At 39.3% G+C, this 14,949-nt stretch overlaps 3 protein-coding genes across 3 annotated transcripts; 1 reads left to right on the plus strand and 2 right to left on the minus strand.

Annotated features, from left to right (window-relative positions):
• Positions 1 to 5,742: 5,742 nt before the first annotated feature.
• LOC116806438 lies at positions 5,743 to 7,715 on the minus strand. The gene is made up of 3 exons (XM_043216111.1): positions 6,993 to 7,715; positions 6,771 to 6,941; positions 5,743 to 6,178 (listed from the first exon to the last, which is right to left on the minus strand). The coding sequence occupies exons 1-3, from the start codon at positions 7,570 to 7,572 to the stop codon at positions 5,877 to 5,879; spliced, it is 1,053 nt and encodes a 350-aa protein (XP_043072046.1). The 5' UTR covers positions 7,573 to 7,715; the 3' UTR covers positions 5,743 to 5,876.
• A 1,262-nt stretch (positions 7,716 to 8,977) lies between these two features.
• LOC6569210 lies at positions 8,978 to 10,589 on the minus strand. The gene is made up of 3 exons (XM_001995451.2): positions 9,866 to 10,589; positions 9,644 to 9,814; positions 8,978 to 9,414 (listed from the first exon to the last, which is right to left on the minus strand). Exons 1-3 carry the CDS (start codon positions 10,443 to 10,445, stop codon positions 9,113 to 9,115), a joined length of 1,053 nt encoding a protein of 350 aa, XP_001995487.1. The 5' UTR covers positions 10,446 to 10,589; the 3' UTR covers positions 8,978 to 9,112.
• An 858-nt stretch (positions 10,590 to 11,447) lies between these two features.
• LOC6569211 (kelch-like protein 22) lies at positions 11,448 to 14,947 on the plus strand. The gene is made up of 5 exons (XM_001995452.2): positions 11,448 to 11,544; positions 11,713 to 12,223; positions 12,294 to 13,116; positions 13,180 to 13,545; positions 13,926 to 14,947. The coding sequence occupies exons 2-5, from the start codon at positions 12,098 to 12,100 to the stop codon at positions 14,384 to 14,386; spliced, it is 1,776 nt and encodes a 591-aa protein (XP_001995488.1). The 5' UTR covers positions 11,448 to 11,544; positions 11,713 to 12,097; the 3' UTR covers positions 14,387 to 14,947.
• The last annotated feature ends 2 nt before the right edge of the window (positions 14,948 to 14,949 follow it).

Here is a 14,949-nt window from a genome sequence, read left to right on the forward strand (position 1 = left end):
ATTTATTGCAAACCTCGTTTGTACAGGTTTGTATGAGCAACGTTTATTATTTATTAGCTGGCATGTCTATGTGTATGTGTGTGACAGGAGGTGAGTTAAGCCCGCTGGGATAATAATAAACGCCAGGGCCAAGTCATTTGTCAGAGAGAGACTCGACAACAACACCTACAAGCAAACGGTGCGTGTGTGTGTGTGCAAGTGTGTTTTGAGTGACATGTGTCAAAACTGAAAAACTACGCGAATTTGTGTCAAATACCCTTGTCAGCGCGTTTCAAGTGCAACAAAACACTCCTCGAGAAAGCACGTGTTCTTATTGGGCAAAGAGTGCGGGTGGCATTTGTGTATTAAGTCCAAACGGGTAGGGGATCATCTAACTGACAGTCGGTTGCACAAAACGAGTGGAGCTGAACATTTTGTATATATATATATATACATATATATATATATATATATAATTAGTATATATATATATATATATGTATATACATATGAATATAAATGCGGAAATTCTGGTGACACTGGCAGATTGTAGATTCAAGTAGATGCGTGTTTGCTAAACAGACCTATATACACATTTTAAGTACTTAATGCCTTCACTTAAGTGCTTTTTAGTTCCTTTCCTTTCATTTTCCGACCGCTGTGATGGATTTTCCGAACCTGGCAAAAATACATATTGTTTCATTTAGTATGAAGAGCTTTTTTGGTAAGAATATGTTGTGAATCTTAAGACTTTATTCACAAAAAAGAAGCTGACAGTGTTATTTAACCCAGAACGATGGTATCCAAGAATTTCTAGTCAATCAATTTTACACATGTAAAAGAGAATTGTATTCAATTAGGTAGTAGCTGCAGTGTCATAAAGTACAAACCGTTTAATGGATTAAATAAGACTCGTAAGCCCGATAAGAGCCGTTAAGTTTGCCCTGTCACGATTTGGAACTACTTATGAGGGTGGCTTCAAGTATTTCGCAAATTACTTATACGACTACAATAAAAAAAAACGAAAACAAAAAGCAAAAAAGACTAAATTGCCTTTGATCAATGAAAGCAAATCATAAAACGCGGTTTACAGCTCCCATGTGTGTAATCGCTGACATTTAACGTTCGGCCTTCTTTAAGGCTTATGACTGGCACGTGAGGGTTGATTCAATAACAAAAAACAGAACCATGCAAAAAACAACAACAACAACAACCGATAAAACAGAAAACAGAGACAAAGAATACGAGTCATGGACATGTAACATGCGCTGGGGGAATTTGTATTTAAGAAAGTTAAAAATTTGAAAAATGTTTAACAAATTGAGCCTTTGTTTTGATTTCGGAAATCTTTTAAAAGCCAAATGGCTTCCTAATCGTTTTTCAATTGAATCCCTTGGAACTGACAGATTATGAAATCCTCAAATTTACATGCGATTTTATCTTAGCAGTCCAAATTCACAGCTATTCAAAGTTAGGGCTTCTGGCAGACAATTGTCTGGCTCCATTTGTACAAACTAAAACTATCGGAATGAAATCTATAATTTTTTGATATCATCTACAATGTTTTAAAGCTCAATCAAATACAATCAAAATTATAAATATCAACTTGGCTCAAACATAAATTAAGGAACAACAATTTTACTAGCCTTAGTAATCCAAAAGCAATAGCAAAAAAAAAAACAGCCAAATGAAAATCCATAAAGAAAGCACAACTTAAGTGCAAAAAGTACAAAGTTTTTAGATTCGATTGTTGCGTGCATCGCATAGTTAAAATCCATATTTGTTTTAATGGTCACAGATATGCGCACATACACACATACACACACACGCGTGCGCACACACGCAGCCAATGGCAACAATAATCGTAAGAATAAGGATAATAATAAGTGACTAAGTGAGTGAGTAAGTGAGTGAACACGGCGCCAGATAACGATAACGTAAATAATGACCAAGCACCAAGCAAGCAAAAGAAATAAAAAAAAAAACAAGAAAAACAAGAAAGTACGGCTATCTTGGGCACACCGAATATTACACACACTTGCAGACGGGAATCAACCTGTCAACGTCAAATTTTCAATATGAATTGAAGAGAAACCAAACTTAATGATATTGTAGTCCGTTGTTACTCATTTTTAATAATATGTTTTTTGAATAACACTCATAAGCCATAAAATGAGAATCAGCTTGAAAATTAAAAAGTTGCTCTCGTTTTTTTAAATAAATTCTTAATATAATAAGAAACAATATTGCTAAAGTCACTTTTATATTTTTTCAGCAATATTTGCAATAATTAAGAAATATTTTCCTAAAATTAAAAATTCATTTTTGTAGTCCTTAGTGGGTTAATGTGGATCACATTTAAGAATAAGGTTTTTGGAATAATACTCATTACTAGTGCACTCAGAAATACAATCAATAATAAAATAATTTATAAATTTACACAAACAAACAAAATTTCTTACATTGAAAGACTACTTTATTTGAATAATTAAGAAATATATTTTCAAAGCTATCTTTTTAAATATAGAAATATTTTTGAACAAATTCTTTCAACATTCGAAGGTTTTTTTGAATGAAATTATATGCACTTAAGAAGTAGACACAACTTTAAAATGCGTGGAATAACATTGCCGAAAAATGTATAGCAATTTTCTACATTTTAGAGCAATATTTTTTCAGAGTGTAAGAAATTGTTCGCATAGAAACAGACAATCAGACGAGTATGTCTATATCGACTGCTCATCAAAAATATATATGCTTTATGGGGTCGGAGACGACTCCTTCAATGCGTTACAAACTATGCAACAAAATTAGAATACCCTCAGCAAGGAGATAAAAAACAAACGATGGCAAGAGGAAAGTAGAAGGAAGAACGTGCTCGATATTCAATAACCGCACCGAACACTCAGAACTGCCGAAGGAATATTGCAGATGGAGGGCGGGGGAAATTGAATTGAACATTTCCGGGCCGACGCTGATGGCAACCATGTGGGCAAGGACAATGACAGGACACACTGAGCACACAGACACACACACACACACACACACACACACACACAGCCTATTGGCATCTCCATGACTGACCCATTCAATTAAGCATGAAAAAAAATGAGCTGAACGCGGGGGCAGCAAGGCAGCCTACGTGCCATGATAGTCCGACTGTTCGTAAAAAAAAGGACATCACATGCGAAAACCAAAAACGAGCAGATGAGGAGATGAGGACGAGTAGCAGCAACACTTAAGGAGCCAGCGATGGGCGCTGCCCGCAACAAAACACGCATCACTTGTCACACATACTTAGCTGTCCAGCTGTCCAGCAGTCCAGCAGCCCAAGCGACTGACATAGACAGAAAGCGAGGCAGCTACCCAATAACGCGCCCAAAAGAACTCACTTATTGTCATGTCCTGGTGTTGTTATTGAGGTGTAATACAATTTTTTCCATGATACCCATAACAATGCCGAATGGAAAAAAAGAAAACAAATAAAAAAATACAAAAAAATAAAATGAAAACGCCATGCCGACACAATCAGAAAGGATAACGAGCCGGCGTCGTCCTGGTCACATATGGCGGTATTAGTTTTAGCAACAATAGCAAACGCGGGGAGAGGTTTTGGTTGAACGCCCTGCGTCCGGCGTTGCATAAACTTGCAATTGAGCCAATTTGTAAAGTGCGGCAAGCCCATTAACGAGCTGGGGCAACGAGGGGCCAACGAGGCAACTACTCGCTCGTTACAGGACTGTGACCAGTGCTGCCAATCGAACTACAGCACAACAGCACCTGCGCCCATTATGTTCTAAGGCAGCATAGTCGATGTCGATGTGTCTAACCGACAGACAGACAGACAGACAGACAGACAGATAGACAGACTGTGGCAACTCGTCAACTTGTTGGCGCGTATCCTTTTTTGGGCTACAAACTCGACTACTTTGCATTACAAGCGTCCGCAGCGAAATTAAAATAAAGTTCTTCTTTCTACGGGCGATCTGGACGGGACGGATTTTCGAGTTTTTCGAGTTTTTCGACTATTTTTTTTTTTGTTTTGTGTGCTTAACTACAAATAAATCTAAAGCTCGCACATTACTAAAAGCCTCGACTCGACGTCACTGATGGATATGGCCAGCACACAGATAGATGGTTGGACAGAGCGCGCAGCATACGGCAGGATATGGCAGGATACGGGTCGGCCACAGTTGGGCAACGCAGTTTTATTTTGCATTTACATGCCCACATGCATTATGCATACGTTTCAATGTCTGTGTGTGTGCGTGTGTGTGTGTGTACACTTGTACCCATTCATTGCTCTAACAACGCACATCAGCGTAGAAAATTTGAAGCCTTTACAGTATTCCAATATATCTTGGTACTACATTTATTTATTTATTTAGAAACATTATAAGTATTGACTGATTTTTAAAAACGTAACCATTTTGTATATAATAATTATGATTAATAGAATTGATTATTACTTAGAAAATATTTGTATACAAGCAGAATTAAAATTGTACAAATCGAGTTAAAACAAACTACAAAAATAAATTCATAGTTTCTTAGCTAGAAAACCATCAGTTTGTGTGTTAATTAGTTTATCTGTTTACCGTAATATCTTATTTAAAATTTACAAATTATAAACTGAACTGCTGAATGACTTTTTCAACTGAAATTCTTTAACCTGCTTTGCCAAAGCAGCGTATTCAAATTTCGAGATAAAGCACAGTGGAAAGTTCATTCGCATTTCGTAATTTCTTGTGTTACTTTTTAGTTTTCCCTACTGTTCAGTTTCGGTCCCTTTCTCTCTAGTTGTGTTTTTTTTGTACTCATTTTTTTGTTTTGTTTTTGTTGCAAAAGACTTTGAAACCAGGCGCGGGATATAAAAAATAAAGTATGCAAAAAGTAAAACAAAAAGCTTCGGGCACAAAGGATGCTACGATAATATCCTTAAGCTACAAATGCAACATGAATTTGTCTTTGCTCGACCCGAGACCAAGTCCGGGTCCGGGGGTTCGAGATTCAGGTCCGAGTATGGCTGCCCGGCTCCGCCCACTTATTCCGCACTCAGCAATTTTGTTCTACTCTTGATGCTGCTGTTTTTTCTTCGGGTTGCTAGGCACAAAACAAAAAAAATAAACAAAAAACACAGCAGCAGCAACAACAGCAAAAATTAAAAATAAAGGATACTCGAACTTTACAAATGCATACACATTAGAGCGCCAACCCAACCGATTTACATATGCGTGTGTGTGTGTGGTAAGTAATCTTATGCGTACCATGTGAACTCCACATATGACTGTTTTCTATTTTCTGTTTCTGTTTTTCCTATTTGTAGTCCTTTGGTCCTTTTTGGCTGCCTTAGCTTCGACACTTATTTTAATTTATTTCATTTCATTTATATATGCTTCAAATGTCCTTTGTGCGTTAGTCCCTTTATCCCCCCCCCCACCCCCCCAACCCTCTTCCATCCACTGTCTTACTTTGTCGCTCTGCACTTGAAAATGTCTGCGTTTTGAAATAAAAACAGTATTTCAAGTGACTTTCAGTACAGATACAAAAACTAAGTTTTTGTTTTCTACAAGCTTTTATTTTAATTGTGCATTTAAATGAATGTAAAAAAAACTCGACACCATCACGGGCATCTTCACTTACACTTTGACAACAATACATAAGTATTTAATAAACTTTCATTACTGTGAAATGGACCGAGTTCGTTTTCTGGTTTTACCTACACTTTAACTCTACATTGAATATTAATGCATAATTGTGTATGAAAAATGTTTAATCTGTGAAAATGAAATGCAATAGGTGTAGTAAAAATATTGTCAAACATTTGTTTGACAACATTCTCTAAATTTATTAAGAATTAATTTTCTTTTGATTTGTTAATATGAATAGGCTTAGCTTTAGTCTAGCGAACCTTTTGGACATGGAGTATCATCCATTGTCATATTTGGTACCTGGTCTTTGTCCGTCACGAGAGTATTCTCATTTTGATTTTGATTCTGATTTTGAATACATGGTCTTGCTTGATTGTTTTGATTGCGACGCATCATTTCCAAAAAGTTGATACTACAACCAGTTGGTGACATACTCTCAGCCATTGGCAACAACTTGCGCACTGCGCGAACATAATGGCCATCTCCGGTGCCACCGTTGCTGACCCTCACTTGGCCCAGAAGATTAACTAAATGTGTGTCTTTGTCAGCTGCGGAATCGTGAGTGATTGAAACAGTTAAGAGTGATTTTCTAGTCGAAAGTGATCTATCAACAAACTATCTTTTTATGTCTGGTGTATTTTTACGCTATAAATTTGCATTCGATAATTGAGATTACGTCGACGGACGGATGGGCTTGGACCTATGTGTTCAAATCAACTGAGCTCGTCGATCTGATCAAGAATTTGTATAATTCACAACTCCATTCTGTCCATCAACTATGGGCAGCAATGCATTCAAAGCTAAACAAGTGAGAAAAGAATACAGAAACTCATGTTTCGATCGATGGTTGCTAAAACAGCTATATGATGTAGGTATCCGATCCGGCCGACTCCAAAATATGTACTGCCGACAGCTGAGAGTCAAATGTCTACCAAGTTTCATTAGCTTTAGACAGACAGACAGATGGCTCTATCGATGTTGTTCAAGAATATATGTGAATATATATATATATATACGAGTATATATGTATATAAAATATAAATATAAATTATATATATATATAAATGTACGACAAAATGGCAAATAAGATCAAGATAGTATAAATGTTAAGCAAGCGGATCATCGGATGACGCCTCTCACCTAAGAAATGATGCTGTTCACGCAGATCCTCCTCTGTGGTCAACATTGGTTGTGGTGTTGGATATGCGGTGGGTGGACCACTTTTCACCTGCTCGCCGAGCAGCTGGCGAGAGCGAATCGACAAGGATCGCTTGCCGCAGAACACATGATCAAAGCCCGGAGGCGGTGGTCCTGCAATTGAAATTTCGAAGAAATATTAAAAGAGTATTTTCGTCTACTCACCGATCAGACGGGTAGGATCTTGGCTGCGTTGGCTCATGTCCAGTGGATCCCACACTTGACGGGAGTATTTCAGTGGCTGCCACTGTGTCTGAGCGTAAGCATCGCGCTCCTGTTGGATGCCCGTATCGTACTTTGGTTCCTCCTGCCCGACTGTTGCATCCTGGTAAGCCAACAATGGTGGCCTAAATAGTCGCCGCTGTTGCTGTTCCCTATCCCAAATCATATTCTGGAGTTCGATTGTCCGTTGCGACGGTAAGTTGTAAACAGGTCCAGCTAATAATGGTGGTGGTGGTGGACCAAGTGTCTGCCAGCCCATTGGGGGCGGAAATTGTTGGTACAACCGGTAGACACTAGAGCGATTTGGTCGATAGCTTCGTTGTCGATTTTTAGGTTGAGGATTTGGTTCCTGAAACACAGTCGGCACAGCATTATCCATTGGAGATACCGATGGTGTTGCAATTGGTGTTGGTACTGGTGACGCAATTGGTGCTTGTGTCAAGACTGGTTTCGGTCGAGATTCATTTGATGGCAGTTCGTGGGCAACCACCGATGCCCAGGTAATTAAAGGGTGTGTCATCATTGTTCCTTGTTCTTTGTTCTTTGAGTATTGCTTCGTTGTGCTTTAGAATGAAGTTTTGATTCTTGACTTCCCTCGTGGCGGGCTAGTGACCCAAACAAAAATCTCTCTCTTGCTATATTTCTGAAAATTTGTACTTGGATAATATAATATTCACAATTCTGCGATGAACTATGTTTAAAATATGATGAAATATATGTGTTTGAAGAATTTCATCATTTAAATCGCAGAGCCTGCTAACAACAAAAAAAAAAATATAAAAACGGTAAAAACCAGCTTCTTGCTGTTGTTTCACCCAAGTCAATAGGAAAAGCTTTAGCACAATATGCGCTTTAAGCTTTGAGTCTAGTTTAAGTGTAGAGCCCAATGAACAATCAGAAGACAAGCTACATAAATAATAGTAAAAACATTTAAGCCTACTTGCCTGTTTGTCGGCCAAATTTACAAATTCAATTTGGATAGCTTGCAGTTTTCGCAGTGAATGTCAAATGGACAAATTAGTGATGGACCGAAAATTATCGGAAAAATACTGACTGCAACAAACAGTATGCCCAATATGAGGAAAAGCATGTCCACTATCTTTTATGAAAGGATCGCTAGAGGATGTTCTTTTTGAATCACTCAACCCTGCGCTACTACGAAAGCTTACAAATAGCTTCAGTTTTGACTTATGTTAGAAGCGATATCTATTAATGTATTGATGAAATAAGCTTTATTTTCACTTATGTGTTCATGATAAGTAAAAGCGCAAGCCAACGGAATGAAATGGAAAGCTTAACAGTGACAAAATCAACCGTAGAGCTTTTTTTTATCGTCTTTATCGGTTTCAGTTCAAATAATAACGAAAATGTATGATGTGTTGGATAACGACACGCAGTGCACAACACGTACAGGTGTTTACAATTCACCGCAGCTGCAAAGCGTTATCTAGCACCGAAAAACTATTGATATATACACAGTTAGCCAAGCACACACACAAGCCGACATACACATATGAACTCCACATATGACTGTTTTCTATTTTATGTTTCTGTTTTTCCTATTTGTAGTCCTTTGGTTTTTTTTTGCTGCCTTAGCTTCGACACTTATTTTAATTTATTTTATTTCACTGTCTTACTTTGTCGCTCTGCACTTGAAAATGTCTGCGTTTTGAAATAAAAACAGTATTTCAAGTGACTTTCAGTACAGATACAAAAACTAAGTTTTTGTTTTCTACAAGCTTTTATTTTAATTGTGCATTTAAATGAATGTAAAAAAAACTCGACACCATCACGGGCATCTTCACTTACACTTTGACAACAATACATAAGTATTTAATAAACTTTCATTACTGTGAAATGGACCGAGTTCGTTTTCTGGTTTTACCTACACTTTAACTCTACATTGAATATTAATGCATAATTGTGTATGAAAAATGTTTAATCTGTGAAAATGAAATGCAATAGGTGTAGTAAAAATATTGTCAAACATTTGTTTGACAACATTCTCTAAATTTATTAAGAATTAATTTTCTTTTGATTTGTTAATATGAATAGGCTTAGCTTTAGTCTAGCGAACCTTTTGGACATGGAGTATCATCCATTGTCATATTTGGTACCTGGTCTTTGTCCGTCACGAGAGTATTCTCATTTTGATTTTGATTCTGATTTTGAATACATGGTCTTGCTTGATTGTTTTGATTGCGACGCATCATTTCCAAAAAGTTGATACTACAACCAGTTGGTGACATACTCTCAGCCATTGGCAACAACTTGCGCACTGCGCGAACATAATGGCCATCTCCGGTGCCACCGTTGCTGACCCTCACTTGGCCCAGAAGATTAACTAAATGTGTGTCTTTGTCAGCTGCGGAATCGTGAGTGATTGAAACAGTTAAGAGTGATTTTCTAGTCGAAAGTGATATATCAACAAACTAGATAAACTATATATATTTCATTAGCTTTAGACAGACAGACAGATGGATCTATCGATGTTGTTCAAGAATATATATATATATATATGTACGACAAAATGGCAAATAAGATCAAGATAGTATAAAAGTTAAGCAAGCGGATCATCGGATGACGCCTCTCACCTAAGAAATGATGCTGTTCACGCAGATCCTCCTCTGTGGTCAACATTGGTTGTGGTGTTGGATATGCGGTGGGTGGACCACTTTTCACCTGCTCGCCGAGCAGATGGCGAGAGCGAATCGACAAGGATCGCTTGCCGCAGAACACATGATCAAAGCCCGGAGGCGGTGGTCCTGCAATTGAAATTTCGAAGAAATATTAAAAGAGTATTTTCGTCTACTCACCAATCAGACGGGTAGGATCTTGGCTGCGTTGGCTCATGTCCAGTGGATCCCACACTTGACGAGAGTATTTCAGTGGCTGCCACTGTGTCTCAGCGTAAGCATCGCGCTCCTGTTGGATGCCCGTATCGTACTTTGGTTCCTCCTGCCCGACTGTTGCATCCTGGTAAGCCAACAATGGTGGCCTAAATAGTCGCCGCTGTTGCTGTTCCCTATCCCAAATCATATTCTGGAGTTCGATTGTCCGTTGCGACGGTAAGTTGTAAACAGGTCCAGCTAATAATGGTGGTGGTGGGCGACCTAGTGTCTGCCAGCCCATTGGGGGCGGAAATTGTTGGTACAACCGGTAGACACTAGAGCGATTTGGTCGATAGCTTCGTTGTCGATTTTTAGGTTGAGGATTTGGTTCCTGAAACACAGTCGGCACAGCATTATCCATTGGAGATACCGATGGTGTTGCAATTGGTGTTGGTACTGGTGACGCAATTGGTGCTTGTGTCAAGACTGGTTTCGGTCGAGATTCATTTGATGGCAGTTCGTGGGCAACCACCGATGCCCAGGTAATTAAAGGGTGTGTCATCATTGTTCCTTGTTCTTTGTTCTTTGAGTATTGCTTCGTTGTGCTTTAGAATGAAGTTTTGATTCTTGACTTCCCTCGTGGCGGGCTAGTGACCCAAACAAAAATCTCTCTCTTGCTATATTTCTGAAAATTTGTACTTGGATAATATAATATTCACAATTCTGCGATGAACTATGTTTAAAATATGATGAAATATATGTGTTTGAAGAATTTCATCATTTAAATCGCAGAGCCTGCTAACAAAAAAAAAAATATAAAAACGGTAAAAACCAGCTTCTTGCTGTTGTTTCACCCAAGTCAATAGGAAAAGCTTTAGCACAATATGCGCTTTAAGCTTTGAGTCTAGTTTAAGTGTAGAGCCCAATGAACAATCAGAAGACAAGCTACATAAATAATAGTAAAAACATTTAAGCCTACTTGCCTGTTTGTCGGCCAAATTTACAAATTCAATTTGGATAGCTTGCAGTTTTCGCAGTGAATGTCAAATGGACAAATTAGTGATGGACCGAAAATTATCGGAAAAATACTGACTGCAACAAACAGTATGCCCAATATGAGGAAAAGCATGTCCACTATCTTTTATGAAAGGATCGCTAGAGGATGTTCTTTTTGAATCACTCAACCCTGCGCTACTACGAAAGCTTACAAATAGCTTCAGTTTTGACTTATGTTAGAAGCGATATCTATTAATGTATTGATGAAATAAGCTTTATTTTCACTTATGTGTTCATGATAAGTAAAAGCGCAAGCCAACGGAATGAAATGGAAAGCTTAACAGTGACAAAATCAACCGTAGAGCTTTTTTTATCGTCTTTATCGGTTTCAGTTCAAATAATAACGAAAATGTATGATGTGTTGGATAACGACACGCAGTGCACAACACGTACAGGTGTTTACAATTCACCGCAGCTGCAAAGCGTTATCCAGCACCGAAAAACTATTGATATATACACAGTTAGCCATGCACACATACAAGCTGACATACACACACACACAAACATACGCACACTTTCTTTCAACATGAAGACATTGTAACCACACACAAAATTGTTGCAAACAGAGAGAAAAGCGAATTGCTTCAATTCAAATATATTCAAATGTGGTTAGTTATATCAAAGTGCTGCTTTTTTTAATTGTACATTTGTAATATACATTATATATTATTATATTATATTATATATATATATATATAATATATACATAAATATATATATATATGCATATAAATAACATTCACATTCATCTGTGTTTGTGTGGCCACAATTTACAGAAATATACTTAAGGCAACAGCTGTTCGCGCATATTGTAAACACTAAAATTCAACTACAATCAGCTATCAACAAGTAATTCATTGATTTATCGCTTGCGCGTGTGTGTCGTGTTTGAGTGTGTGTGAGCGTGTGTGTCGTGTTTGAGTGTGTGTGTGCGTGTGTGTCGTGTTTGAGTGCGTGTGTGTATGCGCTCAAAGCACTGTTTTCGTTATCGCTTAACCAAAGCGGGGGGCGGGCATGATTTCGTAGCCAGAGCGTCATCAACATCATCATCATCAACATCACACATTGAGTAAGGGTAAGGTCTTTGACAGTGGGACAACAGTTGCTGACACAGTGGGCATAAGCGCCTTTGCACTGATAACGCGAAAGCTGTCCGTCGATATGTCTGCGGCCGTGGCAGTGCCATCTGGTGCTGGTGAGAAGAATCTGTTGCGTGGCCTGAACAAGCTGCGCTCCCAGGGCAAACTGACAGACGTGACGCTCATCGTGGACGAGCATCGCTTCAAGGTGCGTACAACAGTCCCCCAAATCAATAAATTATAATTGCCAATTATGTATTTACATATGCGGACAACAGGCCCATCGGGTTGTGCTGGCGGCGAGTAGCGATTATTTTTGCGCCATGTTCGCGGATTGTGCCATGATCGAGTCACGCAAGGAGGAGATCACACTATATGGCGTTACGGCGCGAGCGATGAGCCGCATTATCATCTATATATACACATCGCTGCTGGAGCTGAATATCGATAATGTCGAGGAGACGCTAGCGGCGGCCACGCATGTCCAGGTCAAAGAGGTAATCGAACGCTGCACCGTGTTTCTCGAGCAAAAGATTAGTATGGAAAACTGTTTGGCCATTGCCAGCATGGCGGAAATTTATGGCCAGCTGGCGTTGGCGGAGCGTGCATATCGGTATATATGCGCACATTTCAAGGAGTTTGCCGCCAGCGGTGATTTCAAGGACGTTAAGCTGGAGCAACTGCACTATATTCTGTCCAGCAATTATCCGATCGATGTCAGCGAACTGGAGCTGGTGAGCCTGCTCTGCACGTATGGCAACGATCAGCAGCTCGAGGATGGTTCATTGCGCGAACTGTTACGCCTAATTAAATGGCAGTATGTTAGCTGTGAGGATCTGAAGTCATTGCGTCATCTCAACTACTCGCTGGTCGAGGAGTGCCTGGCCAAGCTTCAGAAGAACACCAAGGGTGATGGCACCAGCTTAGTGGCGCTCGAGCAGGGCGTACAGGACCAAGGACCCACCAATATGCGCGGCATGGAGCTGAGTCTATTAAAAATCGGTGGCTTCGAATGGAAAGGTCTGACCAATGAGATTATGTGCTTCTCTCCCACCAAAATGAAGTGGTACGAGTTGACCTCCATACCGCACATAGATCAATGTAAGCAACAACAACAGAATACAATCTTTGCCTGTTCCTAATTTAATTGTACGTTGCTTGCAGGCAATTTCGGTACGGCCGTTCTCAATAATGAGCTGTTCATTGTGGGAGGTGCTTACGATGTCTGCCTCAAGGAGTACATTCATCCATTTGGTTTTCGTTATTGCCCGCTGCGTGACTCCTGGGTGACCATTGCACGCATACAGCTAGATCGCTGCCGCTTCTCACTCAATGCGGTTGGCAAGAAACATTTGTATGCCGTCGGTGGCATCGTTGAGCATGACGATAACTCCGAGGAGGCACTACGTCGCATCTCCAATGTGGAGCGCTACGATCTGGCCAACAATTCGTGGACCTATATGCCAAGCCTGCAGGAGAATCGCAGCCAGCATGCCGGCGTCGTTGTCGGCGACAAGCTCTACATATCCGGTAAATTAACATTTTGTGATGTGTCACACAAATCACTGCATGTCGAACCGCTCTTGACTTTCTTTAATATTATAATTAGATTTTTTAATGAATATCAATTAAGCGATTAGCTCGCTAAACTAAAGCATGGCCGAAATGAAGCTTTACGTAATTATTGATCGCCGTAGTTTCACTTAGCCAAGCAATCTGTTAAAAAAGAGATTTTATATGAAAGGTTTTAAAGCTGTTGATCGTAAAAAGCCTGTGCATGAATTTTAATCAATTTAAATGCTGTAACAAAAATAATATTGATAAAAGCAGAGATATATGGTGACGCTTCTCCATTTATTATTTATTGTGAATGATTATTAAAACACTTTCTCTCTCGGCTCATCCAACAGGTGGCATACACCTGGCAAACATATTGTCCAGCATGTGGTGTTTCGATACAAAGAGCGAACGCTGGCTGGAACTGGCGCCGATGCCGACTCCATGCTGTGACCATGTCCTGGTGTCCATTGACAATCACATCTATGCATGCGGTGGCTGGCATGAGACACTTAGGGAATCTCGTGTGCTCGTGGAGCACATCTATGCGTATGACATTAAGACGAATACGTGGAGTGTGGAAACAAAAATACCAGCGCCCAAATTCTATTCGGGCGTCACCTCAATGCGACGAACCATTTTTTTTGTGGGTGGCCTTGATTCAACCGAATCGATTGATCGTGCCAGTTCGGAGACGATGGCGTATGATCTGGACACGGGCGACTGGTGGCATCGCAAGGACTCGTGGGATACGCCCAACGATGTCTGGGAGTCCACCTGTGCCGCCATCTATGTGCCCAGCTTTGATCCCTAGCAACGAAAAAAGGCCCAAAAAGTTCGGCTTCTCCAACGAATTTAAGCGAACTCTCTCATATCATTTACATAGATAAAAACAATACAAAAAACAAAGAAAAAAAATGCAATGCAAAAAAAAGATATATTTATAGAAATGTCCCCCCATCTATGCTTGTGATTAGCCTTAAAGTGCTGTCCCCTGCCCCCATGTTACTATTGTACAGTGAATAAACGTGCCAAGCAAGGCCAACAGCAAACAATTGTTAAAAGCCGGTCAAACGTTCGAATATGTAACACTTAGCAAAAATACTTAGAAAACGATTTACAATAAAAATTAAACAAATTTTTTGTTTTAGTAAACTACTATTAGATGTCTATATCTATAAAGTATAAGATATGATCTTGGTATACCATGTATGTATAAGACAATTTGAGCTGACTGACTGAACACAGCAGCTACAAAGGTAAACACAACCAGCCACCATCAAATTAAACTTCATACAAGCGTTTTCACACCTAATTAATACAGATGTCCATGTGTAGAAAACATAATACAAATAAAAAAGAGATAAAATATCAATG

The sequence above is a fragment of the Drosophila grimshawi genome, unplaced genomic scaffold (genome assembly GCF_018153295.1).
Source record: "Drosophila grimshawi isolate 15287-2541.00 unplaced genomic scaffold, ASM1815329v1 contig_848, whole genome shotgun sequence".
Lineage (NCBI taxonomy): Eukaryota > Metazoa > Arthropoda > Insecta > Diptera > Drosophilidae > Drosophila > Drosophila grimshawi.

Coding starts and splice junctions, on each gene's coding strand:
- LOC6569210 (XM_001995451.2), bottom strand. CDS start 10,445: ATGATGACACACCCTTTAATTACCTGGGCATCGGTGGTTGCCCACGAA. Junction 9,815..9,865: donor AGATCCTACCCGTCTGATTG/GTGAGTAGACGA, acceptor TTTCAATTGCAG/GACCACCGCCTCCGGGCTTT. Junction 9,415..9,643: donor TGAACAGCATCATTTCTTAG/GTGAGAGGCGTC, acceptor ACGATTCCGCAG/CTGACAAAGACACACATTTA.
- LOC6569211 (XM_001995452.2), top strand. CDS start 12,098: ATGTCTGCGGCCGTGGCAGTGCCATCTGGTGCTGGTGAGAAGAATCTG. Junction 12,224..12,293: donor TGGACGAGCATCGCTTCAAG/GTGCGTACAACA, acceptor TGCGGACAACAG/GCCCATCGGGTTGTGCTGGC. Junction 13,546..13,925: donor CGACAAGCTCTACATATCCG/GTAAATTAACAT, acceptor CTCATCCAACAG/GTGGCATACACCTGGCAAAC.
- LOC116806438 (XM_043216111.1), bottom strand. CDS start 7,572: ATGATGACACACCCTTTAATTACCTGGGCATCGGTGGTTGCCCACGAA. Junction 6,942..6,992: donor AGATCCTACCCGTCTGATCG/GTGAGTAGACGA, acceptor TTTCAATTGCAG/GACCACCGCCTCCGGGCTTT. Junction 6,179..6,770: donor TGAACAGCATCATTTCTTAG/GTGAGAGGCGTC, acceptor ACGATTCCGCAG/CTGACAAAGACACACATTTA.